The sequence below is a fragment of the Hermetia illucens genome, chromosome 3, assembly GCF_905115235.1.
Source record: "Hermetia illucens chromosome 3, iHerIll2.2.curated.20191125, whole genome shotgun sequence".
Lineage (NCBI taxonomy): Eukaryota > Metazoa > Arthropoda > Insecta > Diptera > Stratiomyidae > Hermetia > Hermetia illucens.
The window spans coordinates 131419391-131431810 of NC_051851.1; the positions used below are offsets into that span (position 1 = coordinate 131419391).

Consider the following 12420-nt stretch of genomic DNA (forward strand, 5'->3'; position numbering starts at 1 on the left):
AACTCCAGACAACGCGGTTTTGTGCCGAGGTCCACCAATTTGATATCCCTAAAAGCTGTCGTCATCGTTCCATCTCAGGCAAGGTCTAACTCGTTTTCTTTTTCTATCATAAATATTGCCTTTATAGACTTTCCGGGCTGGATCATCCTCATCCATACGGATTAAGTGACCCGCACGCCGCAACCGGATTTTATCCACAACCAGACAGTCGTGGTATCACTCCTAGATAGTCTGCTGTTCAGAAAGACCTCCCAGTGATCACCACGTAAAGGCGGAGATGGGATTTCATAACAAAGTTGTTATAGACAAAGTTCAGAAGGCGTTTTCCCCGAGTTTTGTGTCCCCTCCTGGGTACAACTCCATGTTTTCGTCCTTTGACCTATATTTCCTCTTGATGCCCATTTGAATCAGAATAATAAGATATGCGATACTAATAATAATCTTCGACGCGATAATTCAATTGGATTGAGGTCTTGAATCCATTTACTGTAGGAGGCGATGTAGTTAGCATTATGCACTCCGTGATTTTTACCCTGATTTGATTCAGATACTTATTCACAGCTGAGTCCAATATTAAGTAACGATATAAATCGCTCTGCCATCAGTAAGATTTAAGTCGCAATCTTCTCCTACTACAAGATAGCATTCTAACCACCGAGCTATCCAGACACGAGTTTGATGATGATGTCGGAATAATCTTAGTCTTCCTATTGTCTCTCCTAGAAATTCTTTTCGTTGGTTGTGGAAGATAATGAGTGGCCGTACAGTTTAGATTGTTTTCCAAATATTGAAATTTTTTGTTATTTTCTGTTTTCCTTTTCAGGATGCTTTCATGATGGAACGCTATTTGCAAACGGATCCATGGTACCAACGATGGAACCTTGCTTAAGCTGTCGATGTAATATTAACACTTTGATATGCAGTCTTCGAGTTTGTCCGGAAATGCCAGTGCCACCCCCACGCGGTTGTATTCTCGTTCAAAAGAAAAGTGGATGCTGTCCATATCTGTCTTGTAAAAAATATCATACTCCATATGATGGACAAAATAGGCGGATAGTCGCGTATCTGGATCATTATGAACGAGAAACTATTGATCGTGTGGTTAATGATAATGTACTGCAAAGACGATCCGATGATTCTGATTTGGATGGAACTGGCGAAAGTAAGTGTTTTTAAAATTATTATTTAAGCCGATATTTATGTTTCAGCAATCTTTTTCTCAGTACTTACTTAGCTTCCTTACCCATGCAAACTAAAGATATCTTCAAATTCCTTGCCGGAGGCCTGAATAGTCCTATGACGCCGATTGTCTTCATGTCATCCTGATTTCTAGAAATAAGTGAAGGCTATTTCATGAGATGTGGAATATATTAAACTCAAGCACAAATCTGCCAGATGAAATACCTTTGATAGTACCCTTTCGTATTTGAAACTTCTGAGCTGAGTCGCCCGTATAATACCGCCTTCCACAAATTTTGATAGGCAAACAATATTTATGTGGATTGTAGCAATGTAGCACGTGAATAATACAGGCGACTGAGAATGAACATAAGGATATGTTTTGTACTTTGAGATTTAAGGGGGGGACAAAAAATACAAGCTGGGACTTAACTTTATCTGCGTGGGCATAAACTATAACCATAAAATACTTTCCTTAGAGGAATAAATTTGAACAGGCTGCTAAGAAGAACGAGACGCACCGCACTGCTAACCAAGAGCAAAAGGTAAATTTTTATCAGGACCATCCTTGGACTATACAGGTTCGAGTTAATAGACAACAACGCTAGTCATAGAAGAAAGACAATTTTCCGCAATAACAAGAAGGACCCTTATCAATTGACCTCATGCAGAACTCACCGACCCGATAAGCACCTAGCGCATCACCAGTGCATGGTCCATAAAATACTCCACCACAAGGAAGCTGGAGAATTCTAAACTGAAACTGACCAACCATCTTTGGAGCCTCTTTTGAAGGGAAGCAATTCGTTACTATGAGAAGATAAAACTAGCTGTTAATAGGTTGGACATGAGACTCAACAATCTGATTTAATACGATGATATAGACAGCCTAAGTGAGTACTCTATGATAAGGGATGAAAGTTCCAACCATGACAGTTGGCAAATAAATGACCGTTAAGTCTACTACTGCAGATCAACGTTGTGTCGAAGACATCTAAAAACTACCATCCTCGAATTAGCTCCATCGCAGTAACTAAAAGCATGACCGGCGCGTGCCCACAGTGTACACGTCAATCGGCCCATCCTTATTTTACACAGAAAGTCATTCTAGTCATACTTTCTACTAAATTAAACGTCAAATGCACGTTGTGGTGAAATACAATTGTTAATATCAGCATCATTGATTGAAACCGTGCCTGTTATCCGTGGCTACGAGGCCTTTATTCTATATGTTCCAATTCTAGAACGAATTTGTTTGTTCACCCCGAAATCAATACCTGAATTTAATAACTAGCAGCTCATCAAGCTCTTGAGTCTAGATTAGCCCAGGGGTTTAATTCACAAAAACGTTTTGGAACAGTAACCCGTAAGAAATCCAATCGAAAGAAAAACTTCGGACTAGAAATCCGTAAATTGTCAACCTTGATATTTGACGTTCGCTAATAACTCCCAAAAAAGCAGCCCCAGTATTCCTTTCAGAAAAAGTTATCTATCGTACTAGAAACTATTGCCCCTTTACACCTGAAGCATTTTTCTACATCAGTCATCTATGGTGTTCGTATCTCATGCAACCAGGCTCCCTAAAACGGACGACCTCAAAACTAGCAAAAAGTATATTAAATTTACATCAAAGAATCTGCTAAAGTAGAGAAGGATTCGAAACAAACTGTTGCAGCTCTTGCTGATCGCTTTGTGCGCTATTCGATTAGATATTAGAAATAACCTTGAGGCAGGCTATATGCTAGAACAGTGTACCGCTGATGAAATAACAGTAAAATCTGCGCCAATTATCTGGTGGGAGTAGACTCCATCCTTCACAGCTGCCAGAGGGACATCGAGTGCATCCAGAGAAAGATGACCTTGTCCGTGCCGTGCACCCTGTTCAGCGTGCCCCTCCACCGCCTCAACAGCCTGATGGATATCGCCACTGGATAATAATAATAATCGCTGGCGCATCAATCCACATTGGATCAGGGCCTTGAAGTGTGTTAAAACACTTCATTCAAAACCGCAACGGTACACTACAGCACACTATAGGAGGCAATGTGGTCAGCACTGCGCTCGTCCGAGATTATTACCCTGATTTAACTTAGGTACTTATTCGATAACAAATCATGTTATAACCTTGCATTGCGCAGCTGGTTTTTCACTCTACCCTGTTTTGAAAGCTCACGGCAAAATTCGCGTTCGGCGGGTTCCCCAGGTACTTCGTCTAGGGTACAGCTATGGACTTAGGACTTCGCTGTCCAACATCCGGACTCACGCAATCTGACACATAGGCACGCTACAGCGTATTTAATGTGTAGGTCCAGAATGAGGAAGTGCAGGAATACATTGTATTCCTCTCCCGGCAGGACTTCAGAGCCTAAATAGCACCTACATATGCTCTCCTTTGAACCCTAGCCTGGGTCTATTGCATTTTATGTTCAGCGTCTGCTACCACACAATAGAACCATATGTTGGAATGAGACGATCCATGGCTGTTTACTTCTACCAACCATTCTCAGCTGGAGACCCAATTTTCTAACAAAGGTCCTCTTGCAGGCGTAAACGGCTATATAAGCCTCAGTTCTATGCTCACTCTCCAATTTAAACTCGTATCCCGGAACACACCCAGTTTGGAGAGAAGTGCCAATTCATGTCCATATAACTGCGGGAGGTGAAGTCAGATATCCTTGGCTTGGTGATAAATATGATAAGCTCGGTTTTAGTTGGATTTATGCCGAGTCGCCATCTTGCAGTTCACATGCACACCTTTCCCAAAGTGCCGTCCATATTTTCACTCATAATTTAGGGGAACGTCCCTGAGACCAATAGTACTATGTCCTCGGGATACACATTCACCCCGCTCCTCTCAATATGCATATAATTTCTTGCGTCACAATCAACTAGGGTTCCGGATAGATGGCGCCTTGAAGAGTTCTTTTGCTTATAGCTCTGGTCAAGTGGTTACTTGCCAGATCAGATTGGATTACCCTGGTTCTAAGCATGGATACGACTCCTTCAATCCTATCTGGCCTTCTTGATGGCTTTGGCACTACTGTTGTTGAATTCTTCCTCAATATTCAGGAAAGCGTTGGGATGGGGGGGATATTATAAATGCCAATTGTTTCAGTACACTCCTTTTTGTCTTTGAATGATTGTAACCGAACCCTAAGTAGATATCGTCTGCTGGTCAAGGTGATGCGGAATCCACGTTTAGGTAACCGCCTTTTGATGTTCTGCGTCGGACCCCAATAGGTTAATGTTAGCCATTGCCTAGGTTCTGTGTTCACCTCCTGGGGAAGTGTTGAAAGTTGTAGTGTTGAGGCCTGGCGCAATTTCTTTTTGATTCGATTTTCGCTGAGGTTTCTGTTGTAGCCATTTTCCTTGGTTGTTTCTTCCACTCATTGAGCGGTGTTGTTACCATCCTGTGAATCATTATGTTGTATGCCGCCATCTTATTGTGGAAATTGTGCTTTGAGGTGTATGTGACGGTTCGATGTGTCTGGGTCGGTTTCCAGTAGATGTCGAATTCAAAATCTTTGAATTTGGTGAATCTTTCCCGGATTATGCTTTTTAGGAACGGTATCTCCACTTCCATCTTCATGGTGAACTCGATGTTCCTGTGTGCCCGGTTGAGTTCCTCGAGGATTGTTCCTGCTTCTTCCCTTTTGATGATTGCTAATACATCGCCCCAGCCTCCTCGAGTTCATTTTCCAAGTTCTCCATAAATACCTCGCATAGCAGCGGTGAGAGGGGGTTGCACATTGCTGCTCCGGAGGTTGTTTATTCCTGAATGTGAAATAGAATTCACTCATGCACGTGAAGTCCAGTTTCTTATATAGTTTAGCCTTCTTCCTCCATTTGGATGAGTTTTCGTGTGTCGTGATCCATTCTTCCAACAAGTATAGACCTTCCTTCATCGGTACGCTTGGGAACAATGCTTTGCATAGCGGTATTTCATCACTTTGTATCCCCCCAGCCCCGTTGAGTCTGGCAATGACTTCTCTGCCGTTTCCCACTGCCCGTTTTCCTATTTTAAGGCCTAACCTTTTGACTTCTTCAAAGAGCTACTTCGCAATATTTTGGGTTGGTGAATTCGTTGCTGTTATTATCTCTCTGAACTTGTTGTCTTCTTTATGTATTTTGGGGAGCATTTGGTTCTAGACAGAGATGGGTTAGGCAAACACTTTTAGCCAATCAAAAGGAAAAATATGTTCATTTGGAGTACCTTAGTTTTAAGATTTGATTACTTAATGTGAGTTTCATTTTCTTCAAATGGAAGATTCATTAATAAAAGAGTGGTTTCTGCGGATTTGCCTCCGAGGTAAGCGTGCTAAGAGGAGGGCGTCCTCGCCATGATCGTCCTCAAGTGTTGTTCGACACGAGCTGAGGCTAATTAACATAGTCATGCCTGCTTAGTTTCAGTATACAAACTGTCTGTGCGTCTCCAAGAGTTCGATATGTATCCGATCGAAACACAATTCGGATAAATTTCTACAAGATATGGTACAAACCCTTCTTGCTGTTTTTCGAGCATAACTGGGATTATATCATCTGGGCCCGTAGATTTATAAGTGGAAAAACTGTTTATAGTCCAGTTAATTTTCGATTTTTTAAGGATGTATGGGTGCCTATGTTCTATGGTGAGACTAGATTTATCCGTCGTTTTTAGCTGGCGAGACCTTCATCTCGTCGATATCCAGCTTGTTGGTCAGTACATCAAAAATGCAACCCATCACTCCAATAATAATCAGAAGCCAAATTTCGTTCTTTGCCTCGGCAGGATGAACATCGAGATGTATATGACTTAATCCTGCTGATGTTTTGTTTGTGAAGTCACATCACCAGTTGATGAAGTTCGTGGTAAGTCCCTGCGTGTTCCCGGTATACAATGTTCCGTGCAAGCTTCAAATCCTAATCGAACCAGTCGTTCCGGCTTTCTTGTAAATGGGGCCAAATATGCCCAAAGCCATATTAATGATACCGTTTTTTAGGAGCCTGTGAAGTTTATGCTGTTTGTTGCGCATTTATTTGCCCTTATAGGTGTAATGCAGGTGTTTGTTGTGGATGGATTTGTTTACTTCTTTGATTTTATCTATCAGAAAGATTCGCGGTGGTGTTTTTATTCAAGTTCGGAGCACCATGCCAACGAGGTACTGACCCGGATCTTTTTTGGCTCTCTATCAGTACTGAAATTGATCAAGGTAGAAAGGTACGATTAATACACGGTTGAAAGTGGTCCCGTTTGGAGAGACCCATGTTTATTTGTTGATCTCTTTCCTTTCGGTCATGTAGAAGGTTTTTCATATCATGGAGGTGAAGATACATAGGAATTGGTGGCAGAGCTCATGCTCATGCTGGTTTAACAGATATTTTTTAGCTCTTGCGCTACAACCGTTCGTCGACCTGTCTATACTGATCACAATGCCACCTTTAGGAAGTTTTTTTCTGGTTAACGTGTAGTTGTAGTAGTTATATAGTGTAAAGCCTCCTTTTCCTCTTATTCGATAATCTCCGTTGGTGCAGAGCTATCTAAATTCTGTCGTCTCCCCGGTGCCGATACTGCGTTTTGAAGTAGCTGCCGACAATACTCTGACATCACATTCACGTCTAGTACCATCCGGCTTTCCAAACTACAAAAGTAATTGCGTACTAAAGCTAAGAATGTCAATCCTATATCGTTAGAATTCCCCCTTCATGGAAAAGAGGCTATGAATGCCCTGTACTTAACAACGGAATGAAGAGGAGCATCCCCCTGACTTGTCTTTTAAGACAACCAGAGTATATTCCTAAAGCTCCGCTCAAAGGGCTGTTTATTACGTACAGATATTTAGTATTCAGCAATAACTTTTTTATTTGTTTCAGTTTGTATCGTGAATGGCACAGTATACAAATCCGGCTCAGCGATGGGTTCATCTAGCCTTTGTTCGTATTGTTACTGTATTGGTAAGGACTTTATTCTTAGAGGCATCACCCACCCTAAAAATTGATTATATTTTCAGGAGGCATCCAAAAATGTGTCAAACCAAAATGTATGTTAAATATGGACGGCTGCAAACCGATTTTCGTTGATTCAACTTGTTGTCCAGTGCGCTATGATTGTTCCTCCAGAAATTCCGGTATTGTCAAAGCTTCCCGTTTTCAAATTAGAAGTGGTAATAAACATTATTTGAGGGTTATTGGACGAACTCAAAGAAACCGAGGTATGATAACTAAGTTTTAGGTCAATGATGAGGATTATACCTATTTTTGGTTTACATTTAGGGTGTATTATCAATTCGACGTTCTATCACGAAGGGCAAAAACTGCCTACGGATCCCGAAAGGCATTGTGACATATGCTTCTGTATAAGAGGATCAAGAAAATGTGCACCGAAAAAGTGCGCACCCCCTCTAAAAAATTGCATACCTGTAGTTCCGAAGGGTCAATGTTGTCCTTCAAGCTATGATTGTAATAATACTAGAGAGCCAGGAAGGCAGTTTGATCTGTTTTCCTTATTGTTTGGCCCGGAGAACAACGCTAGTACAACCGATGTTTCTCCAACAACTGTAGCTTTTAGCAGTAATGGTATTAAAACTAGTACCGAGAAAACGTTTTTCGATGCCATTCGAGAGGGCCTGGAGTACATAGATAACAGTGAGAGTACGGTCGCGGATGTGCTGAAACAACTGAATATTATAAATGATACAACAACTAGCACCTCGACTAGTACGACGGAAACTGCTTTGTTAGATAAATTGGATCAGGAGGAAGATGAAGATTTGGGGTTGTTCGATATTTTGTTAGGTAAGACCAAGGAGAAAGATAGCGAGAAAAGTAATTCTACAGAGGACTATGATGAGGAAGGTAACGCTGATGGAGAAGAAGTTAATAGCACGGAAGTCACCGATACGGGCAATGACAAAAGCGGTGACAACCTGCTGGAAAAACAAGTTAACAACCCAGAAGTCATCACTAATAAGGATACCGGCAACAACACAGAAGAGCAAAAGGTGGAGGGGGGGACCAAAATGGAAGTTACTGAAGATGATCTCGTGGACGAGGATAAAGTGACGGTATCGATTATGAGCATCACTGATGATGATCCAACTACAGACAACCCGCCTAGTACCATTGAGTATGCAAATGAAGAATCTGATGAATATCTATACAGCACAACTGCAGAAGAAGAAGATAGTACAGAGTTTGTGGACGAGGAAGATAACGATGTTCACGAAGAAGAGCAGATTGTAACTACTACCGAACCAAATACAACAGAAGCTAGCTCCATTCAACAGGATGAACAACATACGTCCACTGAGGTTATCGCAAGTACTGAAGTAGAAAGTAAGAACAATGGATTAGATATTCGCGCAAGTACACTGCCAAGTATAGGTAACGCAACTGAAGAAGAGATGAATACAGAATTGCCTCCGAGCACATCTGCTCTAAACAATGATCATAAAGATCAAACAACTGAAACCAATGGTGGCGATTTCTTTTCAGCGTTGTTTAATGGCTTGACCAAAATTCTCGAACCAACAAATAATAAAACCGTTTCTGTCGGTATCGTGAATAAAACAAATAACGATGCAAATGATGAAAATGTGGATGCAATTTCTGAATCTACCCCCAACGGAAAATCTACGTCTTCGACAGAATCTTCGATAACAGTTTCCCCGCCTGTAATGGAAGTTACAACGGAAAAACCAATTCCTGTGTCTCCACCTTCCATCAACATATTAACCCCCATGCCAACAGAAAGGACTGTTATTATTAAAACAAACCCGTCCATACTTGAAGCAGACTACAATTTCGATTACAGCGAACCAACATTGCCTCCCAGTTTGCCCAACCTAAAAATCATTCCATTCCTGCCCACAGACGCAGTGAAAAATGACAGGAAGCAAATGAACTACGATTACTATGGCAAACTCAAACCAACTCCAGGATATCCTTCAATTACTGAAAAACATGACAACTGGGGTCATCCAGCAGGAACAGGCCCTAAAAATTCAATTGCCAAAATTGATTATGATGTTGGATATGATCACACAGTATCGTATCCTTCTATTACGGAACCTTACGATGAAAATTCCAGTGATCGACACAAGTATGAATTTAGTAGTTTTGAATATTCTGATACTTCTTTGGAAGAGATGAAAAACAAGTTCGAAAGTCCTGTTGCAGCTGAACCATACGATTTTATGAAAACTGAAGCTCCGCCAACAGTAAACAGATTTTCTCCGCCAGCTAAAACTGAAGGCGGATTCGTTCCGAAGGATCCAATGCCCGAGCAGTTTTATTATGATACTTTCCATACTACCAAGTTTTTGATTGATTTGACCACATCTGCACCGAATGTTCTGACGACTGTGAATGTATCTAAAACTGGTGAGTAATTTTGAAAATGAATTAAAGAAATATTTCTATTGCTTAATATGTTTGTTTTATTTTTATCCAGCAATCACTACCCCGGATCCCTTCAAAGACGTCATCAAAACTGAGCCACCACCTGATCTATCATCGCTCATAGTCGATAAGGAGAAATTGTTAGCCAACGGCCCTCAAGCATCCAAAGAAAGTGAAGATGACGCAGATTTTGAAAAGGAAATCATCTCGATAACAACTGATGCCACGTACAATTTCACATCTGAATACAAAGATGCAAAGGATGACCTTGTCAATGATTCGAATTTCATGGTGAATTTCTATGAACTTAGCAACGTGAATATTTCAACAAGCACTGTTCACCCGGCTGTCATGCAAAGCAACGCAACTAATCCCATTCCACCATTTTCTCCTGTAATGAGCAATACCAAGACGAAATTAAACACCACAGAAAACAACTACAGCTTTGTTGCAGGCTTGGATAGTGTTCTAGATTTGTTTTTCAAAGATGAGGGAAAGAACATGTCATATGAAGGAATAACGATTCCACCATTCAGAACCCTCCCTCCGGCCAATACCAAATATGAGCTCATAAAAACATACAGTCCAGGATCTACTCATGGAGATCTAGACAGCAGTGATTCAGTTGAAGATTTGAGTATCTTAAAAGACGCCTTATTCACTGGCTATGAACCTAAAGACAGTGAAAGTTACAAAGTTCACTCCAAAGTCGAAACTTCTACTGAAGCCAAAAAACCTGAAGATGTTCCAGCAAATGATATGCCTGCCTTCCTTGCTGAGCCCTTTAACAAACTACCTTTTATCAAGCCTAGTTTTCCAGTGAAACCTCCTAAAGAGTATCACTATAACCCTATGAATTCCGATTTGGATCTCATGCTCCCTTCGCCAGGCGACACGGAGATGAAAACGCATTTCAATGTCGAAGGATATAAGGTGATTTCCAATGACCCGACCATAGCTCAAACGGACTCATACGTCGTCAATCCGGTTGACATTAACAAACTGAAACAACATCAATCCGGAGGAGGGGCGCAAGTTTTCACCAAACCTGATGCTTCGAATAGTATAAATGATCCAGCAGGAATACTAAAATTAGCAGGATGCAATATCTATGGAAGAATGTACCGAGTTGGCAGGATAATTTCAGAGCTCTCTGGACCATGTTTAGAATGTAAATGTACGGAGGTCGGTGTAAACTGTACACCACTTAGTTGTTGAAAGGAACAATTTGAAATCGAGAAAATGTTGAATCAGAAAGATGGAGCTAAAATTATTTTGTCCTTTCGTTATGGGGAAGGTCTAATGAAAGAACTTTTCGTTATTGAGAAAGTCTAATGAAAATTTCCCCATGACGGACGCCTATTTTACTCCATTTGTTAACGAAAACTGTCTTTAGTTTTAGATCTTCCAAAGTTATATATTTTACTGTATATTTTATTTAACAAATATCTCAATTATTGTATCTCTAGAATAAGTAGATTGATAAGTTTAGTTTTAGTTGCAAATGAATTGAATATGATTTTCCATTTAGTTGCATATTTTAACTATTAGAATTACAACAAAGTATCATGATTTTCCACTTTTTGTACGGAATTATGTAATGCAAGTTTCTCTTTTAAAGAAAGAAAAAGCAAAGCAACGTTAAATAACTCTTTTCATGGATTTTTTCTGTAAATAAAATCCCCTCATCCCTTACATTACCTAGAGATTGTTGCACAGGCGATATAACGTTCAGTAACTGACATAGAGTGATAAAACGGGGGCCCCTTTTGTTTAGGACATTATCTGTTTGCTAATGACAGCTCCAATTTGCGAATTACCGATAAAACAGTTTAAGAAAGGTTAAGGTGCCTTGATAGGATATATTTCAGGAGCCGCACCTTATATGAATTTTTATCGTATTGCTTGTTATAGGGCTTCAGAGTTTTCTCCGATAAGGTTGTTCACGGGCTAGTCAAAGGGTAATATAGGACCCAGGGCGAAACGTGGATTGGTACCCATGATGGAGCATAAAACCTGGGAAATGCCTGCTGAACCAACACCAACAACTCTACTACCAAACCCTATCTTCACCTTCGCGTCGTGGCTGCTGGAAGTTCTTTCTTAAGGAAAAGCTGCAGACGGAGAAGATGAAGGCGAGTCTCCTGCGCCTAAAAATGTGACAAATTGTACCAACTGGTCCTCCAGGTTAGAGGATGGGTAGGGCTGACCATCCTACACGGAAAACCAAAATTACGAAGCGATAACAGGAGCGTCGGACAGGATGAACTTTACAACGACGAACCCGGCAAAGTCAACTGAGTAAAGATTTGCGCATTTTCTCATGGAACGTGCGCTCCCGGTATAGAGATGGAGCTGCCATGCAGCTAGCCGAATGTTGTCTCAATATAGAGTTGATTTGACAGTGTTGTAGGAGATGCGTAAGACAGGGCTTTGAAAACATAAGCGAACGGCTATGCACTCAGCGCTTGCGAGGCAAATTTCGATATATAAGTCTCATAAAGGTTCACGGCCCCTACAGAGGATACTGCAGAGCCGGAGAAGGATAACAAAAACGAGGCCGTGGAACCAACTCTCAAAGCCTGTCCCAAATATGATATCAAAATTATACTTGGGGATTTTAACAGCCAAGTAAGGACAGAGCCCGTATTCAGGCGATACGTTGACTCCCATAGCTTACATAATGATACCAATGATAACAGGCTGCGGATTATTCAATTAGCAGTGTCACAAGGAATGGTGGTTGGAAGTACGTGCGCGGAAAGCAATTCACAAACGTGGGCCTCTCCAGACGGGACCACTTTCAACCAAATTGACTACGTGTTGATCGAACGCTGCGACCTCTCATTATTGATGAATGTCAGA

General features: G+C 41.1%; 1 protein-coding gene across 1 annotated transcript in view; it reads left to right on the forward strand.

The window, feature by feature from the left end:
• Positions 1–11190, forward strand: part of LOC119652951 — a 79792-nt gene extending 68602 nt beyond the window's left edge. The window contains exons 3-7 of the mRNA XM_038057344.1: positions 824–1162; positions 7030–7110; positions 7167–7367; positions 7429–9537; positions 9608–11190. Coding sequence (XP_037913272.1) covers positions 824–1162; positions 7030–7110; positions 7167–7367; positions 7429–9537; positions 9608–10773 — 3896 coding nt within the window. The 3' untranslated portion in view covers positions 10774–11190. The remainder of the gene's footprint in view (positions 1–823; positions 1163–7029; positions 7111–7166; positions 7368–7428; positions 9538–9607) is intronic.
• The last annotated feature ends 1230 nt before the right edge of the window (positions 11191–12420 follow it).